This window comes from Remersonia thermophila, chromosome 1 (genome assembly GCF_042764415.1).
Source record: "Remersonia thermophila strain ATCC 22073 chromosome 1, whole genome shotgun sequence".
Lineage (NCBI taxonomy): Eukaryota > Fungi > Ascomycota > Sordariomycetes > Sordariales > Chaetomiaceae > Remersonia > Remersonia thermophila.
The window spans coordinates 2,208,712-2,228,054 of record NC_092217.1 but is presented as its reverse complement, the minus strand read 5'-3'; the positions used below and the strand labels follow the sequence as shown (position 1 = coordinate 2,228,054).

Genomic DNA, 19,343 nt, shown 5'->3' with positions numbered 1-19,343 from the left:
GTTTTTTTATGGAAACCATGTCATGCTGGGTCCTTCAACGAAGTTCACTTCATAATCCTGTATTGCGTGTTCAAACGGCCAAGCTCCCCAATGGGTGCAACGTCAACTCGGTTGTCACGTTGTCACAAGGAAGAGTCGGAATGTCCCGTCCCTTTCTGTCACGGATCTCTTGCATCGATGACAACATGCCCGGAGCCAGCCAGAAGAAGCATGCTCCCTCGCCTGCTTCACCTTCCAACCCAATCCCCTATGACGTTAATCCCGCCATTTCCCTTCTCCAGCATCCCAGCCCAACACATCCGGATCGATGTTCAGGCTCTTGAGCATCATGGCCATCGTAAACTCCTGTAGATCGTAAACCGTTAGCGTCGACCCGAGCCCGACACAGCCAAGCCAAACGGGAACTTACCTCCCCTTCCTCCTCCTCCTCCTCTCTTTTCGTCTCCTCCTCGTCGTCCTCTTCCTCGTCCCTCTCCTCCCCATCCTCATCTCGCTCACCCCCCCTTTCCTGCCCGTCCTCATCCGCCCAAAATCCACCACTCCTAGCCTTCCGCCTCTCGTTTTCCCTCCACGCCCGCGCCCCGCCCATCCCCTCCGCCCGCTCCCTGACCAGCTCAAACAGCTCCTCTGCCGCCAGCCTGCTCGCCGCCTTCCATTTCGCGATCCGCTCCCGCAGGCCGGCGTCGGCCTTGTTGGCCCGCGACGCCTCCTCGATGCGTCTTGCCTGCTGGACGAGCTCAAGGCGCTGCTGGGCGGCGCGGACTTGGAGTGCAAGATGTCGTTGGGAGGCTTGGATTTGGCGGAGGAGGGCATCCGCATCGGTGCAGGCGCTGTTGTTGTTGTTGTTGCTGCTGCTGCTGCCGCCGCTGCTTCTGTTGTCCGCTCTCGCACTCCCTGACGTAGCGGCGGCGAGGCTGGATGGGGGGAGGCTACGCGGGGATGGCCTTGAGGCGAAGTTTGCGACCCTCGGAAGGGGCGGATGCTTGCTGTGGCGGTCCTTCTCGGCCCTGGAGGCGAGAGGGGAGGGTGCTGAGGCTGACGTTGAGCCTCCTCTTGAGAGGGAGGTTCTGGCTATCGCCGCCTCTTCTTCTCCCGGATGTACATTTCTGGAGGAAGCCGGAGTTGCGGGAGTATGAGGAGTGGCAGATGCGGTAGAAGACGTCCGGTCGGCGTCGGTCGTGGGTTGCTGCTGCTGCTGCTGCTGCTGCTGGTCTTGTGAGCCGGATCCAGCCGGTGGCCGATGTATCAGCGGCGATCGGAAGGGCTTCCGGAGCGTAATGTTTGCGGCTTCGATCCGACGCCGTTTGGCAGCAGGACCACCAGGGGTTTGAAATGACATTTTGCCGACTTCCAAGGATGATGCATTTTGAATGCGTGTCACATCATGTCTCTTTTGGAGGATGTGATGTAGGTTTGTTGGAGCCTTGGTTTTGCGGCGTTGCCGAAAGAGGAAGAAGATGCAGGTGGCATGTCGTTCCTCTCAGCCGACGTTCCCCTTCCATGCAGTCCTTCTGAACCCGAATGAATGAAAGCTCGAGGCCGACTTTCAAGAAAAGAACACCGCTACAGTCACCTGCAACCAACTTTCGCCTCACAACGTCAATTTCAACCTCTTTTTTACTTGAAAGAGACAGTCATCATTTCTCCTCGCAAAATCCCCCATAAGCATCCGACGAACCGATATTATGGTTTCAAACACGGGCAATTCGTTACATTACCCAAAACGCTGCAATATCTAGAACGCAAGAATGTCCAACCGGATACGCCGCTGCTCCATGCTGTATGATGCGTTTGAAAGCTTGCTATCAACAGGTGCCGTCCCAAGAACTTTCCCTCAATGCCCAACTCCCCCAACCCCCCATTGCATAAACCCAGGCTCCCCAGGCTGTGGGAAGAACCCATTCCCTTGCTGCTGCTGTGGCTGGTTCAACCCCGCCGCGGCGGCCGCTTGGCGTCGCTGCTGCTGCTGCTGTCTCCTGGCCTCCTCCTCCTGCTGCCGCCTCGCCGCCTGCTGCCGCTGTTGGCGATACATGATGAGGAACACCAGCGCGGCGGCCAGACCGAGGATGGCCACGCTCTCCATGACCCCGTCGTCAAAATCCAGCGGATCGCCACCTGCCATGGTCTCGTCCTCGTACAAGTCGTCGTAGCCGTCGTCGTAGTAGGGTCCGCCGTCGTCTTGGATGAAGTTGTTGATCCAGTCCGCCAGGGACCACTCCTTCTTGGGTGCTACGGGGACCAGAAACCGTCAGCAAAAAGAAAAAAAAAAACCGGTGTGGCTACCATTCGGCTACGTAGGGCACTTACTCGGCTCGTCCTGAATCGAATTCACCTTCCCATGGGTCAGCGTGTTCCACGCGCTCTTTGCCCGCAGCTTCAGCAGGCTCAGCGACACCGGCAGGTACGCCTCTTCGTTCGTAGCGAGGGCGGCGTCGTAGTAGCGCTTGGCGAGATGGTAGTCCTGATTTAACCCAATGCCGTGCTCGTGCATCCACCCGAGGTTGTACAGCGCCTGCGCGCTCTGGTGGAACTCGGACGCGCCCGTGTAGCACTGCACCGCCTTGTCGACGTCCGGCTCGGTACCGATCCCGTACAGGTAGTAGTCGCCCATCTTGACCAAGGCATCAATGTTGCCCTGGTAGGACGAGCGCGTCCACGACACGAGGGCGAGCTTCGGGTCGTCGAGGAGCGGCGGCTTGGGCCGCTGGGCAAGATAGCGACCGAGCGGCAGCCGAGACTTGGCGGGATCCAAAAGATAGGCAATGTTGTTCTGCGCCTTCTCGTAGCCCTGCTCTGCCAGGCCGAGATACTCGAGGAACGCGAGCTCTGCGTCGCCGCTCTCGTACGCCAGGTTGGCTTCGGTCCACGACGACAGGAGCGGCTCGGCTCGCTCGCCCACGTTCTTGTAATACTGCACGGCCCCGCGGCATGATCGTTCGTGCGTCACTCCGATGTTGTTGGCTTCGGCGAGATGGTAGTACGCCTCCAGGTTGCCCCACCGCGCGGCAAGCTCAAAATAGTGAATCCCGGTGGCAACGTCTTCGTTGCTGCCGTGGTCGAGGTAGAGCTTTCCAAGCTGCACTTGCGCATAGGAATAGTCCTGCATCGCGGCCCCCTGGAACAATTCGATGGCCTGTGCGGGGTTCGACTTGACGCCATATCCGTTGAGGAAGATCAGGCCCAGGCCGTACTGCGACTGCGCGTCACTGAGCTTGGCGCCGCGCTCGAACCAGAACTTGGCCCGGTCAAAGTTCTGCTCGGTGCCTTCCCCACGCAGGTACATGCGCCCGATGTATCCGGCAGCCCTGCCGGCCGTCTTGTCGAGGCTGTCGAGGCCCGCTTTGGAGGCTTCGGCAGGTCGGTTCTTCTTCCAGTACTTCTGGGCGATCTCCAAAAAGTACCTGCGGGCGAGCACAAAGTTCTTGTCGAGCCCTCGTTGGCCCTCGTAGTAGATGCGCCCCAGGTTGAACGACGCCTTGAAATCACCCTTTTGAGACATCAAGTCGAGGTACTCGATAATGTCCTCGATGGACGCGTGGGCGTCCGACGTGACGCTGGCCTTGTTGGCGTTCTCGCCGGCACTAGCGGCGCTGGCACCCTCGCCGTAGGCGCCTCCGGACTCGTCGGCGATGCGGTAGGCTTCCGAGATCCAGCTCCTCCCGCCGGGCGGGCCCGACCGGTACCAGGCGATGGCCTTGTCAGCCACCCGTTTGTAGTACTTGACAGCCACGTCGCAGTTCTTGGGCGTCCCGATTCCAAAGTAGTGGCGGTTGGCCACCGCCATCTCGGCCCTCGTGTGGCCGTTGTTCGCAGCGAACGTGTAGTACAGGAGGGCCCGGGCCTGGTCGCTCTGCACGGCGCCGCCAATTCCGGTCGAGTACATCAGCCCGAGCATGTACATGGCCGAGCTGTTTCCGTTGAGAAGGGCGAGTTGGTGGTAGTGGTCGAAAGCCGCCGAAAAGTTTCGCGGGTGCGTGTAGTTGCCGTAGAAGTTCATCTCGGCAAGGATGTAGTGCGCATCCGAGTTGTTCTGGCGGGCAGACTCTTCGAGGAGCTTGGTGGCGTGGAGCAGCTTCGGGTTGGGCGCCGTCGCGGCCGAGGATTCGGGGGTCGGCGCCGAGAGGCGCAGGTTCGGGAGGGCCATGAGGGCGAAGTGGAGGATAGTGTTCATGACGCCTTGGTGCTTTCGCGAGCGGTGCTGCAGAGGCTGATGCAGCTTGCGCAGTTCAACGAGCGCGGCGTCGACAAGGTCGGCCCCTGACCGGGACGTTGGTTAGCAAAGGGCTTGCGCATATGAGGTACCCCTCTCCAAGAAGCGCGGCCATACCTGGCTCTCGGGCAGCCTGCTTGCCGGCCTGTGCGGCGATCTCAGCATGGAACGTGTCGCCATTCTTGTCCTTGGTTGCATCGCCGCCGAGAACATGCTGATTTGCGTGTGTGTCGGCATGGGTGAGGGTGACGGCCTGCAGAAGCACTGGAGGGAGAAGGGCCGTTAGCGTGGGCTGCGTTGGTGATGCAGCGCATGGTGGTTTCTTGGAGCTGGCCACTTACGGATCACCCATACGAGCCCCTTCATGGTGGTCTGCTGGGAACTGTAAAATGACGATGGCAGACCTTCATTCCATGGCGATGGGCCGGCCGACTGGAACTGAAGCGAGGCGAGAGGAAGCGCAGAGCGGTTGGCTGGTGTTCTTTCGGGTGGTTGAGAAAGACGTCACCTGTAAGCCAAGTCGTAAAGCTGTCCTAAAGGCTGGACGGAGGTTCTGGAAGCTCCCCACTGGACAACGGTGCCACCACGTTCCCGCCATGCTGCATCCTGCTGCTCGGCAGGGGTTGTGGCGTATCGTAATTTCAGATGTCCGTATTTCCCGTATTTTACACACGATGAATCCATGGGCTGTCGTCGATCCTCCCATGCTGCCGGTCCGGCAGCACGGAGGCTGCAGCTGGTTGCCGTCTGGTGCGTCTTGGTCGGCCTAAATCTGCTTCAAAATCTTGGGCAGTTGATGCCGTCAACACGATTTAGTAAACAAAGTTGCGCTGGAAATTCAATAGTGGGAAAGAAACCGTGTGAGAAATTGGTGAGGTGAAAATCGGCTTGATCTATACCAAGAGGTAGGCATATTCCCCCCCCCACATAAGACGTGACCCTCGCTTTATGAAAAAATCTACGCGGCCGACCGACTTACACAGAACCGTAGGTACTTCATCTCACTTACACATAGCTGCACCTGTCTCAACCCCCAAGCTCTGCTTGTGAAGCAGATTGATATCAGGGCTGGAAGGACGATCCAAGCACATATCCAATGTATCCCCTCGTCACATCGGACGGGTACAAGTATCCCGGCGACGAGACCTATGTTCTCGACATCCTTCCTGTCGCCCTAGGGCTTGCAGCCACCGCTTCCGACCAGACGTTGAGCCTGTTCGATCCTCTGAGGTTAAGCCAAGGACCGATCCGGAAGATCGTAACAGACCATGGGAATCTCAAGGCCGCCAAGGTCCTGAGCGGCGTCAACTCCGTTATCTGCACGGCCGGGGAGAACGGCACCGTCTCGGTGTGGGATCTGCGTTTAAACCCTACCAATGCCCGCGCATTGCAAATAGGAGGTGCGCCGATTCACCCTTTCAAGTGTCTGGAAAGACCGGCGGGCCGTGCTGACCGACACCGATACCAGGTAACCTGCCCGGCCTGCTCGCTCTCGCCTGCTCCGAAGAGGCCAACACCCTTGCGGCGGGCACCGAGCTGGCCAACCACCAAGCCTCCATCCTCATATGGTGCGCTTCCCCATCTCTCCTCTCGCCTTCGGCCCGTCGCGACCCCCCCAGCTGAACCATGCATGACAGGGACCTCCGCTCCCCCTCGGCCCCGAAATCCCAGTACCACGAAGTCCACTCCGACGACATCACCGAGCTCTCCTTCCACCCGTCCGCCCCGCACCTGCTCCTCTCGGGCTCGACCGACGGGCTCGTCAACGTCACCGACACGCGCGTCGCCGACGAGGACGAGGCGGTGCAGGCCACGTTCAACCACGGCTCGGTGCACCGCGCGGGGTTCCTCGGCGCGGGGGGAGGCGCCGTGCCCAGCGACTCGCTGCTCCTGTACGCGGCGTCCCACGACGAAAAGTTTGCCCTCTACGACGCGGCCGAGAACTCCGGCTCGGGCGCGCCGACGCTCGACCTCGGCGACGTGCGCGCGGCGCTCGGGTGTCAGTACCTTGCCGGCGTGGTGGCGAAGGTGGATGGGAACGGAGCGGTGGTGGGCGTTGGGGCGCAGGAGTGCGTGCTTCTATTATCCCTTGCTTTCCATGTTTCCTCGGTTCTTTCGACTTTGGTGATGGGGGGTGCTAACACAGGTCGCATGACAGCCAGCAAATGTTCCAGCTGATCCACCTGGCCAGGGGGCCTGGCGGATGGGGCTTGGACAAGGACACGGTGGTTGCGCTGCCCGGGGCGCACGGATCTGAGCTGGTCCGGAGCTTCTGTTTCTACGATGAACAGCAAGTGGTGTTTACTGGCGGAGAGGATGGCTGCGTCAAGGCGTGGCGACCGGGCAACTAAGTCGAGAGACTCAAATCCACTGCGACGGTCCAAAACAATGAGGACCCAAAAAAAAAAAAATCCATCGCGACGTCTATCATCTATTATCACCGAGTTAACCTCGGCTGGCACAGCCGAACCGTATCCCATGGCGTTCCTATCAACTCGGGCTGGCCCCAGCCCACAACCGCCACCGGTATATGCACACATGCCCGCTTGTATCAGAAAGGGTCCCTCCTTTTGGAAGACGAATAACGCCCTGAACCCCAGGTCCTGTAATCACAAACCTGCTTTCATCACACCCGCGCAGACGCATCCTCACTGCAGGTTCTCAATCACCAGGGCCGAGGCGCCGCCGCCACCGTTGCAGATGCCGGCCACGCCAATCTTGCCCTTCTTCTCGCGCAGCACCGACGTCAGGGTGGTGACGATGCGGGCGCCCGAGGCACCGAGCGGGTGGCCAATGGCGACGGAGCCGCCAAAGACGTTCACCTTCTCGGGGTCAAGGCCGAGCAGCTTGATGTTGGCCAGGGCCACGACCGAGAACGCCTCGTTGATCTCGTAGTAGTCAACGTCGGCCGGGGTCAGGCCGGCGTGCTGGATGGCCTTGGGGATGGCCAGCGCCGGGGCGATGGTGAAGCGCGCGGGATCCCTAGCGGCATCGCCCCAGCCGAGGATCTTGGCGATGGGCTTGATGCCGAGCTCCTTGAGCTTGGCCTCGGAAACAAGCACCACGGCCGCCGCGCCGTCGTTGATCGGAGCGGCATTGGCGGCCGTGACGGTACCGCCGTTGGGGATGAAGACGGGGCGCACCGTCTTCAGCTTGGCCTCGTTGAGGTTCTTGACCTCCTCGTCGCGGTCAATGGTGACGGGCGGCTTGCCCCGGCCGCCGCTGACCTCAATGGGGGCAATCTCGGTGAAGAGGCCGGCCTCGGTGGCGGCCTGAGCCTTCTTGTACGTGCCGATGGCGTACTCGTCCTGCATCTCGCGCGTCAGGCCGTGCTCCTGGCTGCAAAGCTCGCCCTGCATGCCCATGAGCTCCTGCTTGCCGTAGGCGTCCCGAAGACCGTCCTTCTGCACGCCGTCGACAAGCGTCGAGTCGCCATACTTGGTGCCGGTGCGCAGGCCCGGGAGGTAGTGCGGGGTGTTGGACATGCTCTCGGTACCGCCGGCCACGACGATGGACGCGTTGCCCGTCATGATGGTTTGGGCGCCGAGGATGATGGCCTTGAGACCCGACGCGCACACCTTGTTGACGGTGGTGCAGACAACCTTGTCCGAGAGGCCGGCACCAATGGCACATTGACGGGCGGGAGCCTGGCCAAGACTGTATGTGGAGAGAACGTGGTCAGGGCATTGTCGTGTGTGGTGGTTCGGGGGATGTCACGGATTCGCCTACTTGGCCGAGAGCACATTGCCAAAGAACACCTCCTCAACATCCTCGGGCTTGATCTGGGGAACACGCTCGACAGCAGCTGCGTAGGGGGGGGCAGGATGTTAGCGGTGAGGCTCTTCGATATGCTCTCAGAGGGGGGTAAGGGCCGTGGTCAACCCCGTTACTCACCCTTGATGGCGTGCGAGCCCAACTGAGTGGCGCTCAGGCTGGAGAGGCTGCCCAGGAAGCTGCCGAGCGGCGTCCTCGCGACGGAGGCAATGTAGACTGGAGGAAGACCGGACATTTTCGAGGGTATCTGTGGTTCTGAGTCGACAAACACGAGATGAACTGGTTGGGGGATCCTGGGGACTGTCGGTGTAGGTTCGCGAGGGTATTTAGGTACTGATGAACGCCGACAAGGGGAGCAACTCCAAGGCGATAAGATAAAAGGTCGGGCTGCCCCTCGTTGAGAACCAGGGGGCCCCGCATGCCGTTGAGTCAGCGGCAAATAACGAGCGAGAATTGTGCAGGGGGGTGGGCCGATGGCCGGAAGTGGGGGGGGCATCTGCAGCTCCGGCGGCACGATTACTAATCGCCCCGGTATGGTAACGCGTACTATATGGTGTATCGTTACACGATGCTGCCCGTTTCGTATCTTACGCAACGTCGGTCAGGTAAGGTACGTTACCGTTACCGCGGCGCTCTGGCAACCTGTAACAGCAGGCAGTTTGGCTGCGACGGCAGGCTAATTTTTTGGAGCCGCCTTACTACACAGTATACATCACTGGAAACGCGACGCGACGGGACAGCCTCCATCCAGTTTGAAGACCGACGACACATCGCCGACCCCCTCCCACCCACACCAATCATGGATGACGATCTGTACGACGAGTTTGGCAACTTCATCGGCGAGGAAGTCGAGGCGTCCGAGGAAGAATCCGAGCATGGCGTCGACATCGGCAACTATGTCGACGACGAATACCCCGAGGCGGCTCCAGAAGCTCCGCCAGAGGAGCGCATGGACATAGATGGTATGTGGTGCACATCAAGACCATTGCCTTTGTCTCGGCGGGTTGGGCTGACCTGGACGTGCAGATGAGGGTCCCAGGAACGCTGTCGTTCTCTACGAAGACAAGCAGTACTACCCAACCGCCGCCCAGGTATACGGGGAAGGGGTCGAGACGTTGGTGCAGGAGGAGGATGCGCAACCATTGACGCAGCCCATCGTCGCGCCCGTCGAGCAAAAGAAGTTCAGCATCGAGGAGGCCGACCTGCCGCCCGTCCACTTCGATCGCACCTTCATGGCCGATCTTATGAACTTCCCCGAACAGATCCGCAATGTCGCGTTCGCCGGGCACCTGCACCACGGCAAGACCGCCTTCGTCGATATGCTGGTTCTCGAGACCCATGCCATCTCCGACAGGTTGGACAAGCGGACAGGGAAGAAGCGCGACGAGCAGCTCCGGTACACCGACGTTCATGTCATCGAGCGGGACCGGGGGGTGTCGATCAAGGCCGCCCCCATGAGCGTCGTGCTCCAGAGCACCAAGGGCAAGTCGCACCTCTTCAACATCCTCGACACGCCAGGGCATGTGGACTTTGTCGACGAGGTGGCCGCGTCTTTCCGCCTGGTCGACGGCGTGTGCTTGGTGGTGGACGTGGTGGAGGGCGTCCAGGTCAACACGGAGCAGATCATCAAGCACGCCGTCCTCGAAGACATCCCGCTCACGCTGATCGTCAACAAGATGGACCGCCTGATTCTGGAGCTGAAGCTGCCGCCCAACGATGCCTACTACAAGCTGAGGCACGTCATCGAGGAGGTCAACACGGTCATCGAGAAGACCCTTCCAGGGAGGGGCGCCGAGAAGAGGATAAGCCCCGAAAAGGGCAACGTCCTGTTTGCCTGCACGTCCATGGGGTGGTGCTTCACGCTGGCTTCCTTCGCAAAGATGTACTCGGACAGCTTCGGGGGCGTCAGCGTCGACGAGTTTGCGCGCAGGTTATGGGGCGATGTCTACTTCAACCCGCAGAAGCGCAACTTCACCAGGAAACCCCTCGAGAAAGAGGCCAAGAGGTCCTTCATCAACTTCATCCTCGAGCCGATATACAAGCTCTTCTCCCACACCATCAGCGAGAGCCCCGAAGATCTGAAGGGCACACTGGAGAAGCTGGGCATCCAGCTCAAGCCGTCCCAGCTCAAATCAGACGCCAAGGTGCTCCTCAAGCTGGTGTGCGAGCAGTTTTTTGGTACGTTTTCTTTGTCTCGCGCTTTGGCCTTTCCGCAGAAGACTGACCGGAGAGCAGGGCCGTCGACTGCGTTCGTGGATATGGTCTGCCAACACATTCCGTCGCCCGTCGAGGCCGCAGAGCAGAAGCTCTCGCGATACTACACCGGGCCGCTCGACACCAAGGTGGCCGAGTCGATGAAGAAGTGCGACCAAGACGGCCCGTTGGTGGTGCACGTCACCAAGCTCTTCAGCACCACCGACGCCAAGAGCTTCAACTCGTTTGGACGGGTCATGAGCGGCATCGCACGGCCAGGCGCCGAGGTCCGTGTGCTTGGTGAGGGCTACTCTCTGGACGACGAAGAGGACATGGCGTTGGCCAGGATCACCGACGTCTTCATCGCCGAGACGAGATACAACATCCCGACCGACGGCGTGCCGGCCGGCAACTGGGTGCTGCTCGGCGGCGTCGATAACTCGATCGTCAAGACGGCCACCATCGTCGACAAGAAGTTTGAGGACGGCGAGGATGCCTACATCTTCAAGCCTCTATCCCACTTCACCGAGTCTGTTCTCAAGGTTGCCGTTGAGCCCATCAATCCATCCGAGCTGCCAAAGATGCTTGATGGCATCCGCAAGATCAACAAGAGCTACCCTCTTGTCGCCACCAAGGTTGAAGAGTCCGGCGAGCACATCATCATCGGCACCGGCGAGCTGTACATGGACTGCGTGCTCCACGACCTGCGTCGCCTCTACGCCGATATGGAAATCAGGGTGTCGGACCCGGTCGTCCGGTTCTGCGAGACGGTGCAAGACATGTCGGCCACCAAGTGCTACGCCGTTACGCCCAACAAGAAGAACACCATCACCATGGCCGCCGAGCCGCTCGATGATGGCATCGCCCAGGACATTGAGTCGGGCGCTGTCAGGATACGCGACCCCGCGCGGAAGACGGCCAAGTTCTTCGAGGAGAAGTATGGCTGGGATATGCTCGCGGCGCGGAGCATCTGGGCCTTCGGCCCTGACGAAATGGGGCCCAACATTTTGCAGGACGATACCCTTCCGACCGAGGTGCGTTGGATAGCTCGGAATTGCCCCGCACACTTCTGCCATCAGGCGGCATGCTAACGGACCGAACAGGTCGACAAGAAGCGGTTAAACACGGTCAAGGAGTCGATTCGCCAGGGGTTCAGTTGGGCCACCCGCGAAGGACCACTGTGCGAAGAGCGTAAGTCTCTGGTTTTCTTGTCTCGTTCCAGCCGAAGCCGAGCGGTGCCGTCCTGCTGCATTTTCCGGCTTGCTGCATATGCAGCTGCAATGCGGGATACACCCTAGGGCAACGGTCGAGGTTGCACGGGAGGTTGCAGGCCCTGTGGCCTCCCGACAGTCGTCCCCCCCGGAAGTCTTGCCCACAGGGACGATTCGCACTTGACTCACTCTGCCTGTCACACCGGTTTCGGCTGCTCATCCCCATCCCCATGTGAATGCACTGCGTTGTGTACCCCCCCACCAGGCTAACCGCCATCGCCAGCCATCCGCAACACCAAGTTCCGGCTCATCGACGTTTCGCTTGCCCAAGAAGCCATCTTCCGCGGCGGTGGCCAGATCATCCCCACGACGCGGCGGGCATGCTACTCGTCGTTCCTGATGGCGTCTCCGCGCCTGATGGAGCCCGTCTACTCGGTCTCCATGACCGGCCCGCAAGAGTCGGTCGGCACCGTCTACAACATCATGTCGCGGCGCCGCGGGCACGTGCTCTCGGACGGCCCCATCGCGGGGACCCCGCTGTACCGCATCAACGGCCTCATGCCCGTCATTGATAGCTTCGGGTTCGAGACAGACCTGCGCATCAACACCCCCGGCCAGGCGATGGTGAGCCTTGTGTTTGACCACTGGAGCATCATCCCCGGCGATCCTCTCGATCGCGAGATGGTCACGCGGCCGCTGCAGATGGCGACGCCTCTGGCGACGGCAAGAGACTTTGTGCTCAAGACTCGCCGGAGGAAGGGCCTGAGCGAGGACGTCACGGTGGCCAAGTTTTTGGAGCCGGAGTTTTACCAGAGCTTGGTCGAGGGAGGTACGCTGGATGGGGTGTGAGGGTAATAGCGCCCTGATGGTAGGAAGTTTCACGTCGCGGGCGGAGGGGAACTGCTGGTTCTTCCCCCAAGGAGAGCATTGGCCTTGTTGAATGAAGACGACCCAGCCGGCGGTGCTGGCACAAGTAGACAATTTCGGCGTTTATGGACTGCAAGAGACTGAGGGAATAGTGATTCATTTTCTTGAGCGTGTCAAGAAAACCTTGTATGCTACAGGGACTACAAGGATGTGTCCATGTCTGCGTCTGTGTGTGATTGTGAGTGTGAGTGTGAGTGTGGGTGTGTTGCGTGTTGCACCTCCATCACATCATATCCGATCCAGGTCATTCGGAAGTGGTTTGCGGTCTGCACGATGTAATACTCATCGGTTTTTTTTTTCTTTTTCTTTTTCTTTTTTTTTTTTTTTTTTTTTTTTTTTTGGGGGGGGGGGGGGGGGGCGTTCTTGTAATCGGGAGTTGTATCCAACCTTGTTGATGCGTGGACATGTGTTTTCTCTACCTACATAGTAGAGACTGTTGCACATAGACCCAGGATGAACTCTGTACAAGAATCATAGACGTCTACGGTATCAACTTCGAGCGGCCAGGGCACTCGAAGCTGCGTCATAGCCTATGCAGTCCGTCGCAAGCGACAGGCGGCGGATGTCAAGTCCCAGGAGATACCTCGACAAGCCATGGGCACGTTCATGTGCCGAATGCCGGGAATCTCGAGCCATGATCATGTTGGCCCGTTCCTCCAGAGAGCTGCCATGTTGTCGGTATGGCGGTGGGGTGTGCATCATCCATAGGGGCTTTGTGGTGTTGGTTTGCACGGTGCGAAGCCGTGGGTGGCAGGGCTGCCCTTTCGTCCGGGTCGCTTGCGCGAGGGTGTCGACGGTAGCATCCACGAGGCTGACATGCGTGTTATTCAGCGTCGTACCCGAGGCCCTTGTAACCGTACATGGCGCACCACCTTGAGTCGAGCCCGGCCGAAAGTTCCACGGGGTCTTCTGTCATGAGTCGCTGTCGCTCATGTCCTCCCCTGAAGATCGCCGGAGAGGATTGCGACCAAGGAGCTGCAAACCAGCGACCTACTGCGTACTTAGGGGGGTGAGCGATCGGATGCAACCTCGGCTTCCGAGCCCCCATGTGAGCGGCGACGCACCGCGCGCCTGGGGAAATGGCGCATCTTCCTCCGTCCACCCAAAAGTCTCTTGCTACATGACCGAGGTTGGGAAGACTGGGGGAAGACTGTTCGTGTTACTTGATGCGCTGCAGTTGAGCCTTGCGCGCCAATTGGTGTTCTCTAACGGCAAGCGAGCCTCCTACGGTCCTGTACAAAGACAAGGATCCCCGTAACATTGGGTTGCTACGCTTGCAAGAGCATACGAGAAACTGTAACCTGTTGCATGGCTTGGTGGATGGGATGGCCCGAGGTCCCAGCGATGCAAACTGATCGATGCGATCCTGTTTGTCGAGCCTCAGGTGGGTGGTCTACCTCTGCCGTGTGCCTAAAACGCTCGAAACACAGGAGGATTAAGCTGCACGTTATGGAATGGATGAGCAGGCAAATGCCCATCGTTGATCGTCCTGATGAGCCCGGGATTTTCAACGTCCCGTGGGTATTTCTGGCAACCAAACGTGCTCCAACGCAAACGATGTTCGAGCCGAAACAGGCGGTAAAGCCGTCCCCGACAAACAAGTGGTTTGACGGCGTGTTTGTGCGGGGAGGGCGTTGTCGTGAACAACCTTGGTTGATGCGAGCAACTAGTAGTGTATGGTGTGCGCATTCATCTGCCGAGGACCTATGTACAAGACAGAACCGGCGGTGTGGTTGCTTGACCATCTGAAGCTCCTGCCCTTGCGCCCAAGAGAGACGAGCGTGATAAGCGTCCCAGGTGGGTGGGAGCGCCACCCCGGTCGCTGGAGACCTCGCAAGCAGCCCCCCGATCGATCCAACGGCGACGGGAACCTTCGGGTGAACCGTGTCGCCCAAGACTTGACGAGCGCAGGCCTTGGTGACGGGGGACCTCCCCGGTTGCCTTTGACCCCTCGGACACGCCATGTATGGATCCCACGTGGTGATGGTGGTGGCCGGCAACGTGAATGCTGTGTCTGTGTGCGGCCAACGTTGGCACGGCCCCCGGCATGTGTCGTTGTGCGTGCGTGCCTCTGGCGGCTCCCCCTTCAGTCGCAGCCTCCTAGCATTTTATTCATCATGGCTTGGAGGGCGTCGTTCTCAAGAGCGGCCGCCACCCGCTCCTTGTCGCCAAGCTGCTTGTTGACCTGGCCGTCCTGGTCGTGAGACCCCGGCTTCATGCGGACGTCCACTCGGTAGTTGGGCGGGAGGGTCCGCTCCAGGCGACAGCGCACGGCAAGGCCGATGACAGTGGCCAGGGAGCAGTGGTTGATGGTGGGAGTGAGGTCCACTCGGACCGTCACGAGCGCGTTTGGCCCCGAGACCTCGGTTGGCGAGGGGGTGATATGGATGTCGGGCAGCCTCACCACCGACAGCTGACCCAGGGTATGGGGGTGCTCTGGGTCCGAGATGGGGGAGATGAGGTCTGTGGGCGCAGAACGGTCAGAGAAACCTGGTCAGGACACCAGGATGGAAGACGTAGCACCGCACAGGAGCCCGCCAAGAGGGTTCTCGATGTGCGCATGCGTCATGTGGAGAGCAAGCACGAGCGCGTACCGTAAATGTCTTGCTCATCGAGGGGTTCTTCTGCATAATCTTCGTCCTCATCTGATGACGAAGAAGTGGCGCCATAGGGCCAATGGTGTCTGGGGAAAACTATCTTGTCGCAGCCTGCGTCAGGGCCTGTTCGTGCATCAGGGCCCTTGCGCCTCCTGCTGGGCAGCTCCGACACGCTGAGGATGGTAGGATTGGCGTTTTCCAAGTCCTTCTCCATGGTGAAGTGAGAGAGACTGTGTGTGTGTGTGTGACCGAGAGAGAGAGAGAGAGCGGATGGGTGATGAAGATGCTGGGTTGGGAATCGGCCCGAGGAGGAATGACGCAGCGTGAATTGTCGATGGAGGCGGGGTCGGCCAGAGTGAGGTCCTTGCTCTTGACCAGTATAAACCTCTGGTAGACGGAGGTGGGCTTGGGGGAGGGGAGGGGAACCAACTCCTGCTGGAGTCCAAGGGTTTGAGGTTTGTTCGAATGAAGCTCCTGAAAACCCTGAAACCCGGCCGGCAGTTTGACGTCAAGGGTTCAACGCCTGACGGGCCGTCTGGTCTAGGTACAGGTACATACTGCGTACTAGTACTGTGTAACTAGTAGTTCGTTACGGGACATGCTTATTCAGCAACGGAAAAGGGCCCTGGAAAAAAGCGGGGCTAGGCACGGCCCACTCTCTGCAAGCCAACCTGGGCCGGCGGAGCCTTGAACGGCGAAACCGAGTTCTCAACATCTCAAATCCAATCTTGTCACCCTTCGACGTTTGGCTGCCATGGATGTCAACCCTCCATCCAAACCATCGATGGTGGCTATGCATCCGCTGCGCTTAGAGCCGTCGATCCCAGCAGATCTCGATCCATCTTGGTGATTTACATTGCGATGTTCCGCTGGCCACGGCGCTACTGCAGCATTCAGGGACCTTCATCATGAACACGGCGACAGCGAAATCGCATTTTCATGCACACCGGGCACGGATCTGACGGGTGGATGGAACGTGGGACCGCCTTCCATTGATCCATGGGAGGGTTCGGCAACATTCCGAATACGCCGCGTGGAGCTTCTAGAAATACCATCCCTGCGACGAAAAGCAACGGCGCAACGATGCCACGGAGACCACCATGGTGTCTGAGCCCGATCACCGTTGTCTGGGCACACGAGCAAGCGAGCACACGAGGCGCATCTGCTGCTTGGCGTCCGCCGCTGCGCCGGCTTGCTTGCCATCCATCCCCCACGCACTGCTGTTCACGTACCCAGAGCGTCCGCACGGCGACACTCTGACGATCGGTAGACGCCGCTCACCTCGGACTTGTTTCTACAACGGGCCTGGGAGACGCAACGACACAGCAGAAAAAAGACACCCTGAGATCCATGATCTCCAAACCTTAAATGGATCGCATGGCATTGGCATGGGCATGGCCGCGTGCCGCTCGGTGCCATGCATCTCATCTGCCGTCCACTATGTACTGTCTACGCAGTACATACTACCGTCCACTACCGCGGGTTCGTCTCCCGCCATCAGAAACCGGGATGGGAGGCATTCACTTTGTTCTCCCGCTTCGTTGCCCCCCCCCCTCCCCCCCTGCTGGTCCCCGAATGCACCCTCAGCCACGTCTTGCATGGACGACCTACCTGCTCAGTACCCCGGCGATCGCCGACCTGTCGAGCCCCGTCCGCCGAGTTCCAAGTGGGTGTCCAGAAGCTGAGAAGAGAGGTTGCGACCTGCTCGATTTGTTACCTTCACTTTTTGCTGGCACCGGACGATGGGTCCTTCGCATCCCACATCGCGCGCAAAAAATCGGAACACCGGGCAGCCTTCCACTGAGCGAATTATCCGACACACACCCGCTGAATACGTTTAGCTGCAGCAGCGTCCACGACACCATGTTGTGCTAAGCGCCCCCAAGGTCCTCTTCCGGGGTTCGTTAACGTCAATTAGTGGTAAAGAAGCGCTCGCCACCAAGTGTGAACGTTGTCACCCAACCCCCCCCTCCCCCTCGGCATGCTGCGGTTTGCCATCCTTCCCCGCCTCATCAACGTCTCGCGAAAGCCAAAAGGCACGTGAAAGACAGGGTTGGCAGTGCACGGCTGGAGGAGGAGGCATGCCATGGCCCGGGATCCCATGATGCCGCTCAGTCTCCGTCACGGCATGGCAGCTTTCGTGAGACACGAGAGCTCCCTGGATCCAATGCCTCCGTTGTTACTGATCTTTTTCGAGCGCCAACTCGAGCAGCGGCGTGACTGTTCTCATGCCTCGAGATACCAGATGCCCTACGGATGCGTGGGCAATCATTGGAGTTCGCGTAGGAAGGCGTACGGTAGGCCGAGCTCCCAAAGCAGCAAGTCCCAGTGCGCCGCCCTCACAGGTCCGGGGAAGCCGGGGCAAGCGGCCGCCTCTGCAAGGAACGGCGGTGGGGAACGTGAACCGTCAGCACGCTTTGCCTGGAACGTATTGGTTCGACGTTTCACTCAGCCCCCCTCTCTAATCGTTCGCGGCCTCGACGAAGCTGCCCCTACATACGGGATGGGTGTGGCTGAGGGTGTCAACACAACGCAGGCGAGAGCTGTTTCAGCCAACGCCCATGCCAGGAGGAGGCGCGAGGTCTATGGCAAGATTCATGCCCCGGGCATCAACCTTATTCGTGGAAGTACTGCTCACGTCACACTCCCCCAGCGGTCTATGAGGGCACGCAAAAGCAGATGACAGGGCCCCTTCGTCTCCGTGCCCGGTGGTCAAATCGCCTCTTCATCCGGCATGGCTGATGACACACGAAACCAAGTCATCGGGATGCAGCCATGCTCGCCAACGTCGAGCTTGAGCGTTGCGCTGATGGAGGACTCACCAAGCACGACAGACAAGCGATGGATCCCGCTGCGTGCCGGCGTTCTTACGGGGGAGAAACGTCGCTTTGTTTTTCCATGGCCAACTGGGCTTCAACGAGACGCGCGTTGGCCTGTCGTTGTTGTGACACCCTGAGGACGGTGAGAGCATCGACCTGTCGTGGAGCACAGTGCACGTCCCTCTCCCTCCGTCGGTTCTGCAGCACGCAGCAGCAGCAGCTGGCCAGGGGGGGTGGGAGCGGGAAGCGAGCCTGCGAGCCGAGCACCAGGGCCCATGGAAGCGGATCTCTGATGGCTGATGGCACATCCATCAACCAGCGCCAGGCCATCGGGATCTGCGCTCGCTTTTCCCGCACTGTACCAAGTGGGAACGCCCGCCGCTTGGTAGGCCGTTCTGTCCCACGAGCTTGGGAAGACGCTGGCACCACCGGGCGGCGATGCTCGATCCAGAAAGCGACAAGACGGCGGCGCCACAACTACACTAGTGTACATACGAGGTTCGGAGGGAATCGACATGATATCGGCCCGCGTCTTGGTCCCACGCGGAGAGTTTGCAGGGGTCACGGAAAAGAGGCGAATCCCAGGCTTTGGCTTCGAGTCTTCTTGTCCTTGCAGGGAGATGCCGAGCATCGGGCGAACACGCGGCTCCTTGATTTCAGCAGCACCCCCCCCTCCCCCCCCCCCCCCACCCACCACCACCCACCTTTGCCTCCACCCCTCTCTGTCGCCCCCTGACGGCGTCGCCAGTGTCCCTGTCACTGGCTGAGAAGCACGGCGCACCCCTCCCAAATTTCATCGACAATGCCATGGCCTCGAACCTCCTTGCAGGTCTCCCCCACCACCCGCGGGAGGACCCCTAGCGTTGCTCCTAGGAAATGACCGTCGCCTCGGGACCTCGCAGCATGCCTGGTCTGATGTGAGCTTCCATGGTTTCTTCCATCCGTACGCTGCCATTGCATTCGTCATTGCGGCAGTCCATCTTCATGCCGCATGGTTAGGACACGCACCTATCGACGATCATTGTGTTTGTATAACGTGAACCCCTTGCGCTATCAGCGGCCATGCCGTAGCTTCTATTGCGCGCCACATACACGCACGCTCGCACGCACATACACACAAACACATCCCCCATTCTCGCTCTCACGCGGGTTTTCGACTTGACAACACACCTTGTCACCAGGCTTCCAACCCCCCTACGCAGTAAACATACATCAGTTCCTTGTTGCGCGGGGTTCGTTGGAGATCACAGGGTGTTCAAGGGGGGAGGGCCATCGACACTAGAACCGTCTTCGCGGCCCGTTTTCCCAGGGACCCCGTTGCGACTTTGGGCTTGGGCCAGTTTCTTCCCACCACAAGCTTGTTGCAGGATTTCATCTCCTCTTGTGCTCCGCTCTTTCGTGTGTCTTGGGAAAACAAGATACTTCGCGCACACCGAAGCCCCAAGGCGCACGCAGATTAAGGCACAGTCCTGGCTGAACGGTTCGGACGGCCGTCGAAGCCTCAGAAACAGGGTTACCCCTTCGATTAACGTTACCCCCCAAATCCTCCGCACCTGCACTTCACCAAGTACACAAACCTCATAGACGCTCTCGACCGCCAGCTCACGACCGG

General features: G+C 59.7%; 6 protein-coding genes across 6 annotated transcripts; 2 read left to right on the top strand and 4 right to left on the bottom strand.

Annotated features, from left to right (window-relative positions):
* Positions 1-255: 255 nt before the first annotated feature.
* VTJ83DRAFT_620 (uncharacterized protein) lies at positions 256-1,339 on the bottom strand (the record flags this gene model as incomplete). The annotated part of the gene is made up of 2 exons (XM_071012885.1): positions 256-345; positions 410-1,339. 2 exons carry the CDS (start codon positions 1,337-1,339, stop codon positions 256-258), a joined length of 1,020 nt encoding a protein of 339 aa, XP_070869973.1.
* A 495-nt stretch (positions 1,340-1,834) lies between these two features.
* Positions 1,835-4,576, bottom strand: VTJ83DRAFT_619 (uncharacterized protein; the record flags this gene model as incomplete). The annotated part of the gene is made up of 4 exons (XM_071012873.1): positions 1,835-2,229; positions 2,308-4,257; positions 4,328-4,474; positions 4,552-4,576. The coding sequence occupies 4 exons, from the start codon at positions 4,574-4,576 to the stop codon at positions 1,835-1,837; spliced, it is 2,517 nt and encodes an 838-aa protein (XP_070869972.1).
* Positions 4,577-5,306: 730 nt separating this feature from the next.
* On the top strand, positions 5,307-6,561 carry VTJ83DRAFT_618 (uncharacterized protein; the record flags this gene model as incomplete). Its single annotated transcript, XM_071012862.1, has 4 exons — positions 5,307-5,610; positions 5,679-5,778; positions 5,848-6,279; positions 6,369-6,561. The coding sequence occupies 4 exons, from the start codon at positions 5,307-5,309 to the stop codon at positions 6,559-6,561; spliced, it is 1,029 nt and encodes a 342-aa protein (XP_070869971.1).
* Positions 6,562-6,858: 297 nt separating this feature from the next.
* Positions 6,859-8,219, bottom strand: VTJ83DRAFT_617 (uncharacterized protein; the record flags this gene model as incomplete). The annotated part of the gene is made up of 3 exons (XM_071012851.1): positions 6,859-7,867; positions 7,940-8,015; positions 8,105-8,219. The coding sequence occupies 3 exons, from the start codon at positions 8,217-8,219 to the stop codon at positions 6,859-6,861; spliced, it is 1,200 nt and encodes a 399-aa protein (XP_070869970.1).
* A 564-nt stretch (positions 8,220-8,783) lies between these two features.
* On the top strand, positions 8,784-12,237 carry VTJ83DRAFT_616 (uncharacterized protein; the record flags this gene model as incomplete). The annotated part of the gene is made up of 5 exons (XM_071012840.1): positions 8,784-8,946; positions 9,011-10,162; positions 10,220-11,211; positions 11,281-11,368; positions 11,672-12,237. 5 exons carry the CDS (start codon positions 8,784-8,786, stop codon positions 12,235-12,237), a joined length of 2,961 nt encoding a protein of 986 aa, XP_070869969.1.
* A 2,164-nt stretch (positions 12,238-14,401) lies between these two features.
* Positions 14,402-15,126, bottom strand: VTJ83DRAFT_615 (uncharacterized protein; the record flags this gene model as incomplete). Its single annotated transcript, XM_071012829.1, has 2 exons — positions 14,402-14,778; positions 14,910-15,126. The coding sequence occupies 2 exons, from the start codon at positions 15,124-15,126 to the stop codon at positions 14,402-14,404; spliced, it is 594 nt and encodes a 197-aa protein (XP_070869968.1).
* Positions 15,127-19,343: the final 4,217 nt, after the last annotated feature.